Genomic DNA, 15,223 nt, shown 5'->3' on the forward strand with positions numbered 1-15,223 from the left:
TTTAGAACCAAATTTTATTAAAGAAAAACCTGGAGTGCAGGTTCTCAGGACAAATGCATACCTTTGGATGCAGTGGAGTACACAGGTACGTATACAGTAGTTTGCCTGCTACATGTTTGGAAGCTGAAAGAGACCGTGATAATCTGTACTGCACAGTTCATCACCATTGTTAAAAGTTGCCAAAAATTTGCTTGTGGATTGCTAACAGATACTTGGTTATGTGTGTGCACTACATATTGCACAAGAGTTTTTGATTAAGCTATTACTTGTGCAATTGAATCACAGTTAAGTGTTACGTCAAGCATATTCAAACATATATTTGTTTCCTTTTCTCAAAAACAGCACGTCACTACAAAACTGCCATTAAATGTTACATATTTACAAAAATATACAAATAACACTTTTCCCCATTTTTGACAATGCACCAGTTATGGATTTATTTCATTCTTCACTTGAGCCCTGTTACTGTATACAAAGAAACCTGCTTAAAGTCAAGGTCACCTGAAACAAAATTAGGAGAAGGCATGTTCTGTTTTCACAAATATAGAATGTGCAAAGGCAGAAGGAGAGGGCTGTGTAGCAATGTATGTTAAAGGTAGGGGTTGTAGCATACTGATGACTGCTAAGAACCTTCATGTGAAGTGGAATAACCCCCTGGTCAAAAATTAAGCATTTGCTGATCAAGCAGTCATAAACAGTTTAAAAATTCAGTTCTACCTTGGTTGTAATTAGCTTACATCTATCCAAAGAATTCTCATGCTAGCAATGGGAATAAAAATTATGGTGAAAATCAATGAGTAACCTGTGAGTAACAGGTGCATTGAGAAGACTGATTTTAACCTGCAGTTGCTTTCCAAATCCACCGTGGATGAAATTCTTCTGTAACATAAAGCTGAACTGATAATGTTTGTGGAAATGCATGGCCATAAATTAGGGTAGAATTTGGCCCTGCAATGCCAAATAAACCATGTTCCACATTAACAACAGGGTGTTGAGACATGCTTTGTGAATCTTCACAAGACATATGTCTATTTTTTATTTTATGGCCTTTCATATACTTACCAAGAACTGCAGCACTAATTAGCCATGGAATATTATTTAGGCTTGGTTTAATTACCATTTTTTCCTCTTTTGTTTTCATGGGTAATGTCAGCAAAATCTATATTTGTCTGTCTGTACCTGGATTAAGAGACTTTGCACCCACCTGTGCTGGAACAGCCACAGATGCGCTGTAAATAAGCTGGCTTCCATCCTTTGCTCTTAAAAAGGAAAATTCTCCCATTCCAACTCTCATCTCTCCAAATATTCCTCCAATCTAGGATGAAACAATATTCCTAGTGCTGCTTCATAAATACACCAAGTTCATACAGCAAGTTAATTTCATTTAGGTGAGGAAGGGCAATACCTGATGCCTCCTAAACCCACACTTGCAAAGCACTAGGGTGGTATTTTTTAAAACCACCTTCTACAAAGAAACCTATCAAAGTTTAATGGAAACATAAATCACAGCTGCTGTACATATTTGTACAAATAAGTGGTAAGTAAAACAAAAAAACTGGAAGCTTCCCAAAGCACTCTGCCAGATGATCAAGTTCCCCACCCTCTTCCAATCTGCTATTCCTCTGCAAACTTCTTGTATTTATTTTTCCTCAGCCATATGGAAGAGGATGAAAATTAGTTAATCACCTTTTAACATCAAACCAGTTTTTTGACAGAATGACAATCAGGGAACAACAACTCAGAGAAGACTGGGATCAAGAGAGGAGAATTCAAGTATACTTCTCCATTTGATTATGTTTTCCCTCCAGAGCCTTCTGCACTGCAGCAAGCACAACCCATGACTTTACACCCATGAGGAAATAAATCACAGCCTGTCAGTGACAAATGAAAAAAAGGATCTGTACTCTAAGGCCTGGTGTGTATATGAAATGGAGGAACTCTCTGTTCCTAAAATTAAAATTTCTAGTCACATGTTCAGTAAACTCCAATCACTGGTGTTTACCCTCAGGAATACTACACCAGCTCCATTCATCTTCTTTAAACATTATAAAATTACAGCGCATACAGGCATTCTAGCAAATTACATTTCAACAGTATAAATGCAAGAAACAGACTCTATAAAATAATTCTTTTCCCTTGTCTCCTAGCTCAGTGCTGTGTTAGGGAGGAACACCATTAGCAAATGACCCCCAGTCATCTGGAGCGCTCATAGAGGCATCTTGACTCCTAAAGCAACATCTTTTCCCTCTTCCATGCACCTCAGGTGGGATGTTGCTGCAAGTCAGATCTGTCTTAAATTACAGGCAGAGATGGAGATAATTTTCCATGTTCCTCGTGCTGCATCAATTTAGACTCATGGTTTAAAGTCTCTGCATGCAACCAACAAAATAAAATAGTTGCCATTACAAATCAACTAAGCTTCAAGACAACCAAAAAAAAATCAACAACGTGGTAAAACCATACACACTGGTAGCACTGACTTTCTCCCTGCTTTTCCTTGTCCTATTTAGTCCTGTGCTCCTCCCCTCCCTCCCACATTACTCTCACACTCCCTAAGACAGGCTGTACCCTTCCAAGACACCACTGGGCTTTTCAATGATCTTACTCCCATTACATTCTCCAAGCTCCTCCAGAATGATGATTCTGCCAAATATATCTGGTGACTTTGCTTAAATTTGTATTTTATGGACCTTGAATCCAAGCCATTTTCCCCACCCTCTAGGAAAGGTTTCATACCAACTCATTCCATAAACCTGTCAAGTCAAATTGCTCCCAACCCTCTATTAACAAAGAATTCTCTTTACTTCACCTATTCTTCAGCTTTGGGCTGTAACAATTTCTTTAAAAGGCTGTGTCTCAGCTTGGGTCTCAGCATTTCCCATACTGAAATACAAATGCAGCCCAGGTCTGGCAAGGTGCTCTACCCCTGCAATTCTGTACCTGCCAGACTGTGAGGCTGGCAAAGCAAGCCAGCCCTTGCTGTGCTCCAGGAAACTCATGGGAACACCATGTCTCAGCCTGTAACCCAAAAGGAGGCAGAGGAAGATATCTGGGAGATAACAGATAACCATCTTTGCCAATTAAATACATAATTTTACTACACACCAACAACAAAACCAATATATACACTGGTGAGAGTGGAAATGCTGATTTTTATTCTTTCTGGGAGTATAATACCCATCCACATCTCAAACTAGAAGCATGTGCTCTCTGGGATGAACATCAGAGAGAAGTTCTTGAAAAGGAAAAGATAAGAATTCCAGAAAGGTTCAGCGAAAAAATTAAAGCTGAAAGGATTAAAAGATACTGAAGGGGAAAGAAGCAGGAAGGATGGACTGCAGTGACACAGGGAACCTCATCAACTTGGACAATACAGCAGAGCTTAGAGAGAGGCAGGGAGGGGGAAGACTGTGATTCTTGCTATCAGCTGGGACACAGTAGGGTGCATATCCAAACAGAAACACAGACAGTAACATAAAGCAGAACAAAAAGCAAGAAAGAAAAAGTGAACTGTAGAAAAATGTCATCTGGGGAAGCCAGGCAAGACAGAGCCACAAACAGCAGCAATAATGAAACAGAACAAAGGGGCTACAAACAGGGGTGGGGGAAAAGGAGAAGAAACAGAAAAAAGTGGAAATTTGGCTTTTTTTTTCTAGTTTCAGAAGCTACTTGGCAAAGATTTGTAAGCATTAAACAATGCAGGTAACTTCAGGAACAGTTACTTTGCTACTTCAGCAACTCAGAAGATTAACCCCAAAGAAGGGTGTGTATTTACAAGTAAATGGAGCCAATGAATTTGGCAATTTGCTGGGCAGTTTGTTTGTGAAGATATTCTGTAATTTTAAACATTTAAATGCCCTGATGTGAACCTGAAGCATAGAGGCAGTGTGTTACAATATTCTCCTTTGGACTAGTTTTACCATGTTGCTGTTGTTTGAAGTCACGCTTCCTCTGCACAGTCCTTTCTATTCAAAATCCATAACAAGGGTATCTCAGAAGCCACATGGATATAAGCCTGCTGTTTTCCTGTATGAGCTGTCCTCATTAAAAGTATCTCTTTCACCATTTCAGAAAGATTTCATTTTTAAACTCTTTTAATCAATAAGCAGTGTGAATTAATACTTTTTCTAAAAAGCGAATAAGCCAATTCATTTGCTTTGATCTGCAAGAGCAGACACTGTCAGTAAGAACTAAATATAAGTATCAAAAGCTGGCTAAAATTAGCAACAAATAACATAGAAATATTAAGACATGTTAAGAAAGTTATTTTGAATGCCTGGCCTTCCTGGTGATTAATATACTCATTATACCATTAAAAATATGTGCAAAAAAGGCATATTATTTAAGCAGTGCTAGGTACTGCTGCTTGTATTATTGCTGCTTAGCAGGGCTTTATGTCCACTGTATTGCAAGTAATCAGTGTAAAGATGCAAATTCTACAGAAGCTCAGAAATCAAGGCTGATCAAAACAGACGAAGTTTGTGTGAAATGCAAGTGTTGCAAAGAAAAAATATTAAGCAAAATTACTTGTGTGAGGAAAAGAATGCACTCTCTGTCAGGGCTAGTAAATGTTCTTCTAAAAGAAAATCAATCTGGAAGGAGAGAGAGGCTAAGAGTTTGCAATTCAGAGTATGTATTTTTGGAGATACTACTAAAAAGTATTTAATGCAAACCATAATAGCTCTTTGATAAGGATTTTTTCACACAGCTATGTTGTTGTATTTCAGAGTACATATTTCTAAGCCTTCCAGTATTTCTTATGTTAGAAACTGTCTTACAGAAGATCATCTCAGCTACCAGCATATAAACTAGCTGGAAACAGTAATGCTGACAAGCTTCACATATAAAAAAAAAAAAAGGGATGAAAAGAATGGAAGTCATACATGGCTCCACAATTCATAGTTTAAGTAATTTGCCACTCCATTTAACAGGAGGAAAAAAGCTGGGACTGAAGACTTACAGAAAAGAGATCTCATATTAAAAATCATGAAACTAACTTGCTGTACATATCAATTTCAACGGAAAAATGTTCCAAGAGGATGCATTCTTTACCCTCCAGAGCAGCCTGAAGTACCATTACAGGTTCTTCTTTCCCCAATAACATGCACCCTCTCTGCTTATGCAACACATTTGAAAAGAAGGAACAAATAAGAACTTTTTCTGCATGACATTCCCATCCAGATTTGGGAAATGGGCTGTTCTAGGCTGTCTCAACATGGAGCAACCCTTGTGCACCCCCTCCAGTCTGAGCATGCACAGACAGCTGGAGGCAATGCTGCCGAGGTGATCAGCTGGGGACAAGGGCTGGCTTGGGACAGAAGAATACAAATCTGAGAGGGCACAGCTTGACATTTCCCAAAGACTGCAGGGTTAGGCTATTAATTGCAAAAGCTAACCAGGGGTCTGAGTTATTTGTCACTTTGATGATTATAGTCTAAAAATAAGTCAAAAACATTACAGGAATAAAAAAGGCATTTAAATGGCACTGAGAGGGCAAATGCTAAGAAGCTGAAAGGAAATACAGAACATGAAAATACAAACTTAACATTAAGATAATTGTCTGAGCAGACCTTACTTATAGTCAATTAAATGCCATTCTAATGAAAGTTTTAGGTTTTCTCAGACTAGTACTGGCTATTTGCCAGTCTCTTGAAGAAAGTTGAAGAAGCAGTGTGCAACTGGGACTAAAACAGAGAAAATGAGCCAGGAAGCAGCTTTTTTGATGGACGACTTAAAAGACAAAACAAAATTTTGCATCTCAAAAATCAAGATTTATAAGGGTAAATGCTTATAAATTTTGTCCTAGTGGAAATCCAATATTTTGAGAGAAATGAGCACTTATTTTCATCTAAAATGCTGAAATAAAAATGAATATGGAAACAATATAGTGGTGTCAATCAATATACAATAAAACAGCTATAATAACTCCAACTGGCAGGGACTGTGCAATGAAATAATATTTTTATCTCTCTTTTCCCCTGAAGTCTCATTAATGAAAAAATTACAAAACTTTTTTAATAGGAAACATAGAAAAAAAATCTATGACTGAAATTGTCATCGATTCTACCTACTTAGAAACATTGACTTGAAATAACACTAGAAATTCAAAACTTATCAGAACCTCTGGTTCATCATCAAAAAGCTACTGCATGTATTTAATTTCTTATAAGGAGTTTCTTTTTCTCACACATTTTTTGAGCATGTATCTGTGTAAGGAGGATGGAAATTACTGCAGTCCCATTCTATTGATCTCTATTAAAGATACAGCCTACAGCAGTAGAGCCTTCCCACTAAGAGAAAGTCTCATTGGACTGAAAATACAGCTAACCATGATAATCATGTCAATGAAACCTGCTTTGCACTAGGAACTACTAATGGCAAAGCAATGATTTGTCTTTCTCTACAGGACAGTTAGTTAACAAATCATGTACTTTATATGAATAAACAGTTCTCTCCTCATTACACCAGTCATTGAAAGAAGAAAATGCATCAAGAAGGATTTAATTCAATGAGAATATCATAAAAGAGTTCCAAGAAATTGGATGTGAATTGTGGATAACAACAACATCTTGCCTCAGGCCTTCTGTTTCTTCACAGCCATTTCCACCACCCTCTTCAACAGAGTATAAAAATATACACTGGTTTATATTGCTTATATTATTGAAAAATTAATTAACACTGTGTGCATTTTCCCTAAATGTCCTCTGAGCATTTCTGAGTATTTTATATGGATGGGCTGTTCCAATGGCATATAAAACATTTAATGTCAAAAGAGAAAGCAAAGACAACAGCTGTAAATCTTGATGGTTCTGTTAGAATGCTTCAGATCATACTGCTTGGAGCACTCTGAAAAGTGCAGAGTGTTATTGAAATTGCAAATACATCAGATTTTAAGAAGGCCAAAAGAGGCCAATGAGGCCAGTACACTGCCAGGTTTTTTAGATTCAGTATAGTTCAATATCAGTGCTGATAAATATCACTGTACCCATTTTTATAAGGTTTTTGATCAAATAATAATGCAGAGAAGTGAGTTCACAATACTTGTGTGCAACAGCAAATTCACAGCCACTGTTGCAGTGCTGCCACATAACAGTATGTTCCAATAGCAGTGTTTAAATAAAATTACCTTTTTTTTTTCTTTTTTAACAGTGATGCACCTTTTTGAATTATGCATTTTTTACATTTATACATAATTGCAGCTGGTTTAAATAGAGAACTTTTAAGAACAATGATAATTACAAGTGAAACAAAGAAAGTTAAACCATTAATAATTTATAGTAACAAAATTCTTTTGCTCTGATGATCCTGAACAAACAGTAATGAATTTAGCCTCACAATACCCCTGTGAGGTATCAGCCCCATTTTACAGGTGGGGAAACCAGAGCACATACAAGGGAAGTAAATTGCTCAAAGTCTGGGTACAGAATCCAGGTATCTGACAGTCATCTTCTGTTTCTTAGCCACCACATCACCCTTCCCCACTAAAAAACATAACTAAAATATGTACAAACACTGCATGTGTGCATGCACACATGTGTGACTAGCACTTGTGCACAGAAGCACCTCTGGGTTTCCGAATACACATGTGTCAGGATTTTAGATACATATAAAGAATAAAAAGATATTTATTCTTTATATGTATCTAAAGATTTGAGAACTAGCACTAGTGAGTCTTTTCATTTACAGATAAACCAAGACACCATGAATGAGAAAACGGTAATAATACTTTCTAAAATAATTCATTTAAAATTATTCTTGAGAGGAAATCAAAGGCTTCCTTTATTATCTGCGGGGTATTATTAACACAGTAATGTTAATACCAACATGTCTTTAAAAAACTGTTTTTAAGAAATGACAAACCAACCTCACAGAAATGCTGTATGAATCAAATTAATAAGCATTGGAAAAAATTATTACAGGTACTACACTGTGCTAAGTGTTAATTAGAGTACCAAGCAGTTAAATATCCTAAGTTCCAAAAGACTCCTGTGATCAGAGACACAAACCATCCTGAATTAAATGTATAAAAGTAGCTGTTAAAGCATGAATTAGTTGTGTGACCTAGTTCCAACCATGTAACAACTCCAAGTTGGAGCTTCCATCCCATTCCTTGTCTATGAAGCTGGTTTGCCACTCACCTGCCCTATACAAACAATCTATTTCAGATTTATTTCACAGGAACAAGTAAGATGGTTGCAATGTTCTCTGCTCCAGCCCATTTCCACTAGAAAAAGCAAGAAGAGCTGGTGAGGAGAGAAAGCCCCTGGTGCAATGATCCCGAAGTTTCCAATTCACAGCATGTTTTGTATATGCACTTTTCTTCAAGAAACCCAGACTCAGATACATTTAAGACCTTGGATTTCCACAGTCTGGCACACAACAGTCAGCCAGGGCATTGCTTCTCTGTTAATAAGTTTACATGGCACTATACAACTAAATAGGCAGAAATCTTAGAATAATTTTTGTAATTGTTTTCCTGAGCAGTTTGCAAGTGCTTTTCAGAATCTTCACTCTAACTTCTCCACCTAGTTCCTTACAGTAAGTTTACAATCTAGATTTTCTTGTGCTTTACTCATACATCCTGTGGGGTTCATGAGAGCCTACAGTACTACACTGAGTTACTACCTCCCAATCTGCTGCATTTGATGATAATATGCTCTATATTCACAGCTACATGGAAGAATGATTCCAATGCATACACTGATTTTAAGACAGTTCTATTTGACTAGCCTTCATTATTTTCTGTTTAGTGCATTTCTGGATGATGCACTATCTGTATCCTTCTCAAACAGGGTGGTGTGCAAGCTTGTCACTAGCATCAGTATGACATTCAGTGAGTACAGAGTTATTTATTCTCTATCAAAGGCAAAAAGTGAAGAAATTATATAGGTTTCTGAGAGAAGCATCCTAATCCCAGGCAGCTGTGACACACAGGATGCCAGACACTTAAACTCACCACACCACACTTGTTTTCCTACATGGCTAAAATAAACCACAGAGAAAAGATAAGAGGAGTGTGGATTCACTGCATCACCATTCCCTAGGCATGCAGAGGTCAAGACTAGGAAACTCTGACCCAAGTGACAAAACTGGGATTAGGAAACAAGGACCTGACTCACAAACCTTTCTGCAGGCAGCTCCTCCAGAAGCCTTCCCCTGCTGTCCCTGCAGAAAAAGGGGCCAGTGGTGGTAGGGACTGAGAGACCCCATGGTGATGGGAAGGAAACAGGAAGCCCTAAATCCCTTCCCATCATCCCTGTGACCCTTTGGATTGCCAAACCAACCCAAGTGGAAAAGGTCAGGCTGGGGTTTGCCCATTCCCACCAGCAAGGGCAAATGCCAGGGGAAATCCCAAACAGGGATGCCCTGGGAAGGAGATGGAAGTGCTACCCAGCCCCTCCCAGGGCAGAACTCTGACCCACCCAGCACAGCTGCCCTTAAAGGAAGTTTAAAAAAAATAACCATACAAAGAAAACTGTGTAAAAGAGGTATTTACTCTCTCTGGAAATTTAAAAAGAGACAGGCCACCAGCCTAGGGTTTAACAGGAAAACTCATCTGGCAGCTGCCATCATCTGAGAGGGGCTCGCTCAGGAGAAAAAAAAAGAGCAACTAAAATGACTGTCTGCAAGTGAAGGCACCTGGTCTGGAAATAGCATCAAGCTGGTGTTTTTCTTTCACATGTGATGGGATGGGGGGAGATACTGCTGCTGATAGTTTTTCAGGACTTGCTACACTTACAAGAGCATCATTGTATATTACAAGAAATCCTAATTAACATTTTACTTCCTTCAATCCTCAGAAGGGCCTAAGCCTAAATTCGTTAGATTGTCTCACACATGTTTAAGTTAAGAGCTGGTCTTAACTAGGAGTGCATTTGTCTCTCTCTCAGTCCTTTCCCAGTACAGAAACACTTGGCCTGCTAAAAAAATTGTCATTGTGATCAACCATCTTTTCTGGTCTAGTCATTTGTGTAAAAATCACCTTTTCAGGCTGAAGACTCCCAGCCTTCCACTGAATACCTCAATTAAAAATATAATTAAAAAGTTACAGTCAATCATTCTAAAAAATAAACATAAAGAAATAGAGCATATACAGAAAAGAAACAGGGTGGCATTGAAGGTGCCTAGGGCTACAAATTTGCTACCATATTTTGAGTTTCAGTCGAAATGAGTTCCCAGGCCATCGAGTGAACACAAGACATGTTATCCTTTGCCCTTGGTAACTGAGGATGGATGCTTTTTTCCACAGGACTGATAAGAAACCTCCTCTCCATCAGCATTTACAGCCAAGTTTGCAATTTTGGGACATCACCAGGGAAAAATAAAATGGTGGAGTTAAGAGTCTTTCGGTTTTTGTGTTCAGCTGCAAATATCAGCTAACCAGGTAACTGTGCATCTCTCTGGAGTTGATGCTCAAAACCACGCCTGAGTGATTGCCTAGGGAAAAACAGAAACAAAAGGCCAACATTAGTGCATTTCAGGTACTCCACAATAAATCCCCCTTTTATTGCAGAGACAAGTAAATTGCATAAGAGAGTGTCTTTATCAAACAACAGGTCAGGTGAAGGTTGGTGCAACAGCTCCATGTACCTACAGCACACTTTTGCACAAAGCTTTTGCTCATGGTGGTGGATTTGTGGTGAATTCCTAGGGTTTCTATCCCAGTGACAGCATAAGTTGGTTCTCTTTGTGGCTTATAAAGGTGTAGTTGTCTCGAGGGGTGCAGGTGAGGGAGGAGAATGGAACCTGAGGCGTCCATTCGACATGCCACTGACCTGGGACTGGACACTGACCGGCATCAGCAATAAGGGAACTCTGTAGCTGTTCAAGTTGCCACTTCTCCCAGAAGGAGTCACTGCAAGGTAATGGTGTTGAGGAGTCCCAAGGTGGGGGTTGCGATAAAGTAGGCAACATAAAATATATAGAAAACAAAAAAAGTGGATGGGTGAGTCTGGAAATACTGTACTGTGGAAATTCAAAAGTTATGAGAAGAGAGAGAACAAACAGAAACCCAGGCCTGTAACTCCCTGCTGCGCATGGACATCTCCCAAGAGGGAGGGAGAAAGCTCACCAGAACTAGGAGGGATCTCCATAGCATAGGAACCTTCTGCAAATAATGTAGTAAACCAGAATTTAATATAAAGCAGGGATTATAACATGTTTCATAGTCTAAACCAGATAAAATAGAGTATCATTAATGGGAATATTTTCTTGGCAGTACTGAGCAATACCGGAGCTAGTGGAAAGTATTGCAAATAACAAAACAGTAGAGCGAGCAGGAGTGTAGTTTTATGTATTAAATAACATCTTCTGTCTAAAAGCTGTACAGTAGCTGACAAATACAAATGATTATGATCCACAAAAATGAGCTTTTTACACTCTACTGGAAAGTCTGCTGCTGCAGACAACCTGGCTGAAGCACAAATCACCTCAAAATCACATTCTCATTCTTATGTCATCAAAACATCATATCTTGTACTCTTCAACCCAAAAATAATGCTCTGCTCAGATGGAAGATTTTTGTTTCCTCTGAGTAACAAGTGCAGGGCAAGCAGAGATTAATTCTAAAAGTGTTACAAATCAGGGTAGCATTTCTTTATTAGAGCATCCCAAGCTGCCTTCTTTTAAATAATCCATGAGGGATTTTCTACCATTAAAAGAAGTTATGCTTTTGTACTAGAGGTGTTTGAATGCTCCACTTGAATAGGCATGTCTGCAAGGACCTTGTTAGCATTCAGCTTCTCCTCTAAAGACCCTGAAGACAAGATAACCAACAAATTTAACTTAAGACTTTGTTTTTCCAGGTTTGTTTTTGGAACTAACTCCGGTAAAGTCAGGGGAGCAACAAAGGTCATCTTGCAAGATTGGAATGAAAGCAGTGATACTCATACACAAGGTTGTCAGAGAAGACATAGAAATACACAAAGCAAAGCAAGAGGCTGGATTCTTCCCTTGTGTTCAAAGCTAACACCTGCAAGAACCTAGAAGCACACACAGTTCTGCAAATGAAAATAAAGACATGGACAACAAACAGAAAAGGTGAAACCCAAGATAAAGAAATTTCTCGTCAGCCCAGGTTCTGTCTTGCCCAGGCTACCTCGGGTGCAGCTAAAACACATCGTCTTCCTTGGGGTTCACAAAGACATTACAATTGCCTCTCACACCATCAATCTACTGTTACAAATCCCAAAAGCTTTGGATCATCTGATTTATTTTCACAAATATCCAGAAATGGAACTGGGTGTTATTTACATTGTCCTATAATTTTCAGACTGTGACCTGAAAGCAGTCTGAAGACAATGTATTATAGATCAGAACTCCATGTTGCATTAGAACTAACCACAGGGTGCCAGGATATACACTTCCACCTGACACTGAAATCATTTGCACTGAGATACTCACAGAAAGTTTCCCTCATGGGTTCTTTATAACCACCTCATGAATACTAGAAAATCAACAGCTAAATTAAGGAAGACTTATGATACTTTTAATACATGAATAAATTTAATGTTTCTAATAACAAAAACTTTAAATGCCATTGGAATATGAAGGCAAATAAAGCAATGGATATCCATACAATCCATCTGAAATCACAGAAGCATTGACTCTACAAATCCTTCTGGCCTGAACTCAATTTTCCACTAATTCAGAGGATTACTGAGTGAATCCAACAGTTGCAGACTATATCCCATTCTACCAAATATAATTTATCTCTAAAATTGTCCAAGTCCGTCTCCTGACATTAAACTACTATGTCTGTACTCATGCTCTATATAGCACATCATCCATACATTAACCTGTATCTCAAGCAAGCCAAAAGGTGATTGAGATAATCCCTTGTTAAGTGGTGTTACCATTTGCATCTTTTTGAGACTGAACAGAAAATGAAAAAGAATTAAAATGAAAACAAAGATCTATTTAAAATCAACTACTTATGAAAATTTATAAGCTAAAAACGAAGTTACCTCTTGCGTTACCTAGTGTTTGAGAGTCCAGATCATCATCAATAAACTCCTCACCCTGGATGATGTTCTGGGTGTCCTCACTGTGATTAACAGGGCTTGTCATCTCCTGCTCTTTTTCATTGTGCATCTGGGCGTAGACATTTCTGCCTGGCAGTTTCCTAAATGGGACAAGAAGAAAAATATTTGGGATGGAATTCTTTTGTGTCACACACACACGGGCATCAGAGCAGAGCTCCAGCAGGGCAAAGCTGTTCCACAACAAAAAATCATCACCAATCCCATCCTTTCTTAGTTTTGTGATTATAACCTAAACTTACCAACTCTTTGCTCTCTGTCATAGTTTTATGTAACTGCCTTATCAGGATCTTCAGACTAACATAATATTTAAGCATCCATTTCTAAGATTGATAGACAATGAACAACGTTGAAAAAAATTCTAAATCCACAGAAAACCCATTTTAAGAATTCAAGCAATAAAAGGGTCCAGTGGGTGTTCATTCTTGATCCCCGGTGTCTTCACATACATTAAGCTGGGCTGCAATCTTCATCAGATCTCCCTGAGCATGTGGGCTGACACTGAAGTGTGACAGCATCAGCTGGCACTCATAGTCAATCAGGGACAGGGAGAAAAAGTCAGGAGAAGTCCAGGAGACAGGGAATGGAAAGGAGCAGACTGAAGAGCCAGGAGGGCAGGACCAAGGGGGAAGGAGCAAGAACATAAACAGGCATCAATAAGAGCACAAGACAGAGGAGGCTGGGTAAGTTTAGCAGGCAGCACTGAAGGAGACAGAGTACAAAGTTTGGACTGGGAACTGATGAATTAGACAAACTCCACAAGAGACAATAATTCACTCACTCAGACTGGAATCTAGAGAAACAAAAAGCATCTTATTAAATTATCACCCTGGCTGAGACTGAGAGGCTTAAGACTTAATAATGATAAGGGGTTCTTAACTAGATTAATTTAAATTAGACTTTGTCAATTCAAAGGGAAAAATCAGGGACTGCTAGCTTCGCAACAGATTTTATGGTTTAAACATTCCTCAAGAGCCATACCCTTTGTGCTGTAGCTGTGCTCACCTGCAGTCTGCCTTGGCACATGAGGACATCCTTTCCCAAGCACCAAGCAGACACTTCAGATTAGGGAGCTGCAGGCTCTAAGCTCCACTTCCTACAGTGCCAGAAGCTGCTTGACAGCTTGAGCAGCATGACAGCAGATCATGGCTGTCAAAGTCTGTGCTTAAAGCCAGATTATTACAGTGGGCAGAAAAGAAAAACAAGAAGAAGAAGAGAAAAAACAGGGTTGAACAGCTGTGGTTTCTGTTGAGTCCCTTTAGACAGAGAATAGAAAAAGTGACACTAATTTTTAGGCATCTCTCTAAAAGCAACCATCTCCTGCTCCATATCATAGCAGCAGTTTAAAAGTCGGATAAATATACAGATTATTCTATTTTCTCTAGGCTTTTGAAGAAGATCTGTTTTAAATGCCATTTCACAAGAAGGTGTCTTTAGCAAGGGGCATCATTTTATTTTGAGATAAAAAGTAACTGCAACAAACTATTCTGAAAAACAACCCCCATTGCATCAAAGTAATAAAAATAAATGGAATTTACTAAAAAATTAAAGATGACTGAAGATAACCTCTTCCCTTTAATCTGAGCAATCTAAAAGATAAATTGAGTCCTATATATCTACACAAACACACATGTCTGTATAGGTATGTGTATACATATATACACACACACACATACACACAAAATTATATCTCTAAATAAAATTAGGTAATTTATCCCATTATTTATAAGCAGTACGAAACCAAAAGGAAAAGGACAAGGATGGAAAGAAGGTCTGATGACAAAATGCTGTGCTATTATGATCACTTCAACAGGTCTGAGGGCTCCTCCAACAAAAACATACACATAAAGCCAAGCCCTGCATCACTCTCCTTTCATTACATGGATTTAAAAAAAGACATTTTGCAAGAGGGAAGGACATTCCTCATAACCAAAACAAATACATTAGGTAATTAATTGTGATTTTTTTCCTCTAGGGCCAGTAACTCCAGACTGTTTTTAATGTGTCTGGTAATGAAACTGGTCATGTGGAAAACTATTCTCTCAATCAGACCTGCATCAAACCTGTCAAACTGCTCACTTTCAGTCCACTATCAAAAGCCTAAGGGAGACAAAACCCAGAAGAATGTCTCTGTAACACATCTGCAGAATTAGCACATATGTTTCTACAATAATTATAATAAC

General features: G+C 38.5%; 1 protein-coding gene across 1 annotated transcript in view; it reads right to left on the reverse strand.

Annotated features, from left to right (window-relative positions):
* The window catches only part of SORCS2 (sortilin related VPS10 domain containing receptor 2), a 534,484-nt gene continuing 519,261 nt past the window's right edge, over nt 1–15,223 (reverse strand). The window contains 3 exon segments of the mRNA XM_030948300.1: nt 1–10,437; nt 10,776–10,855; nt 12,978–13,123. Of these exon segments, the coding sequence (XP_030804160.1) occupies nt 10,414–10,437; nt 10,776–10,855; nt 12,978–13,123 (250 nt within the window). The 3' untranslated portion in view covers nt 1–10,413.

The sequence above is a fragment of the Camarhynchus parvulus genome, chromosome 4 (assembly GCF_901933205.1).
Source record: "Camarhynchus parvulus chromosome 4, STF_HiC, whole genome shotgun sequence".
In the NCBI taxonomy this organism is placed as follows: domain Eukaryota; kingdom Metazoa; phylum Chordata; class Aves; order Passeriformes; family Thraupidae; genus Camarhynchus; species Camarhynchus parvulus.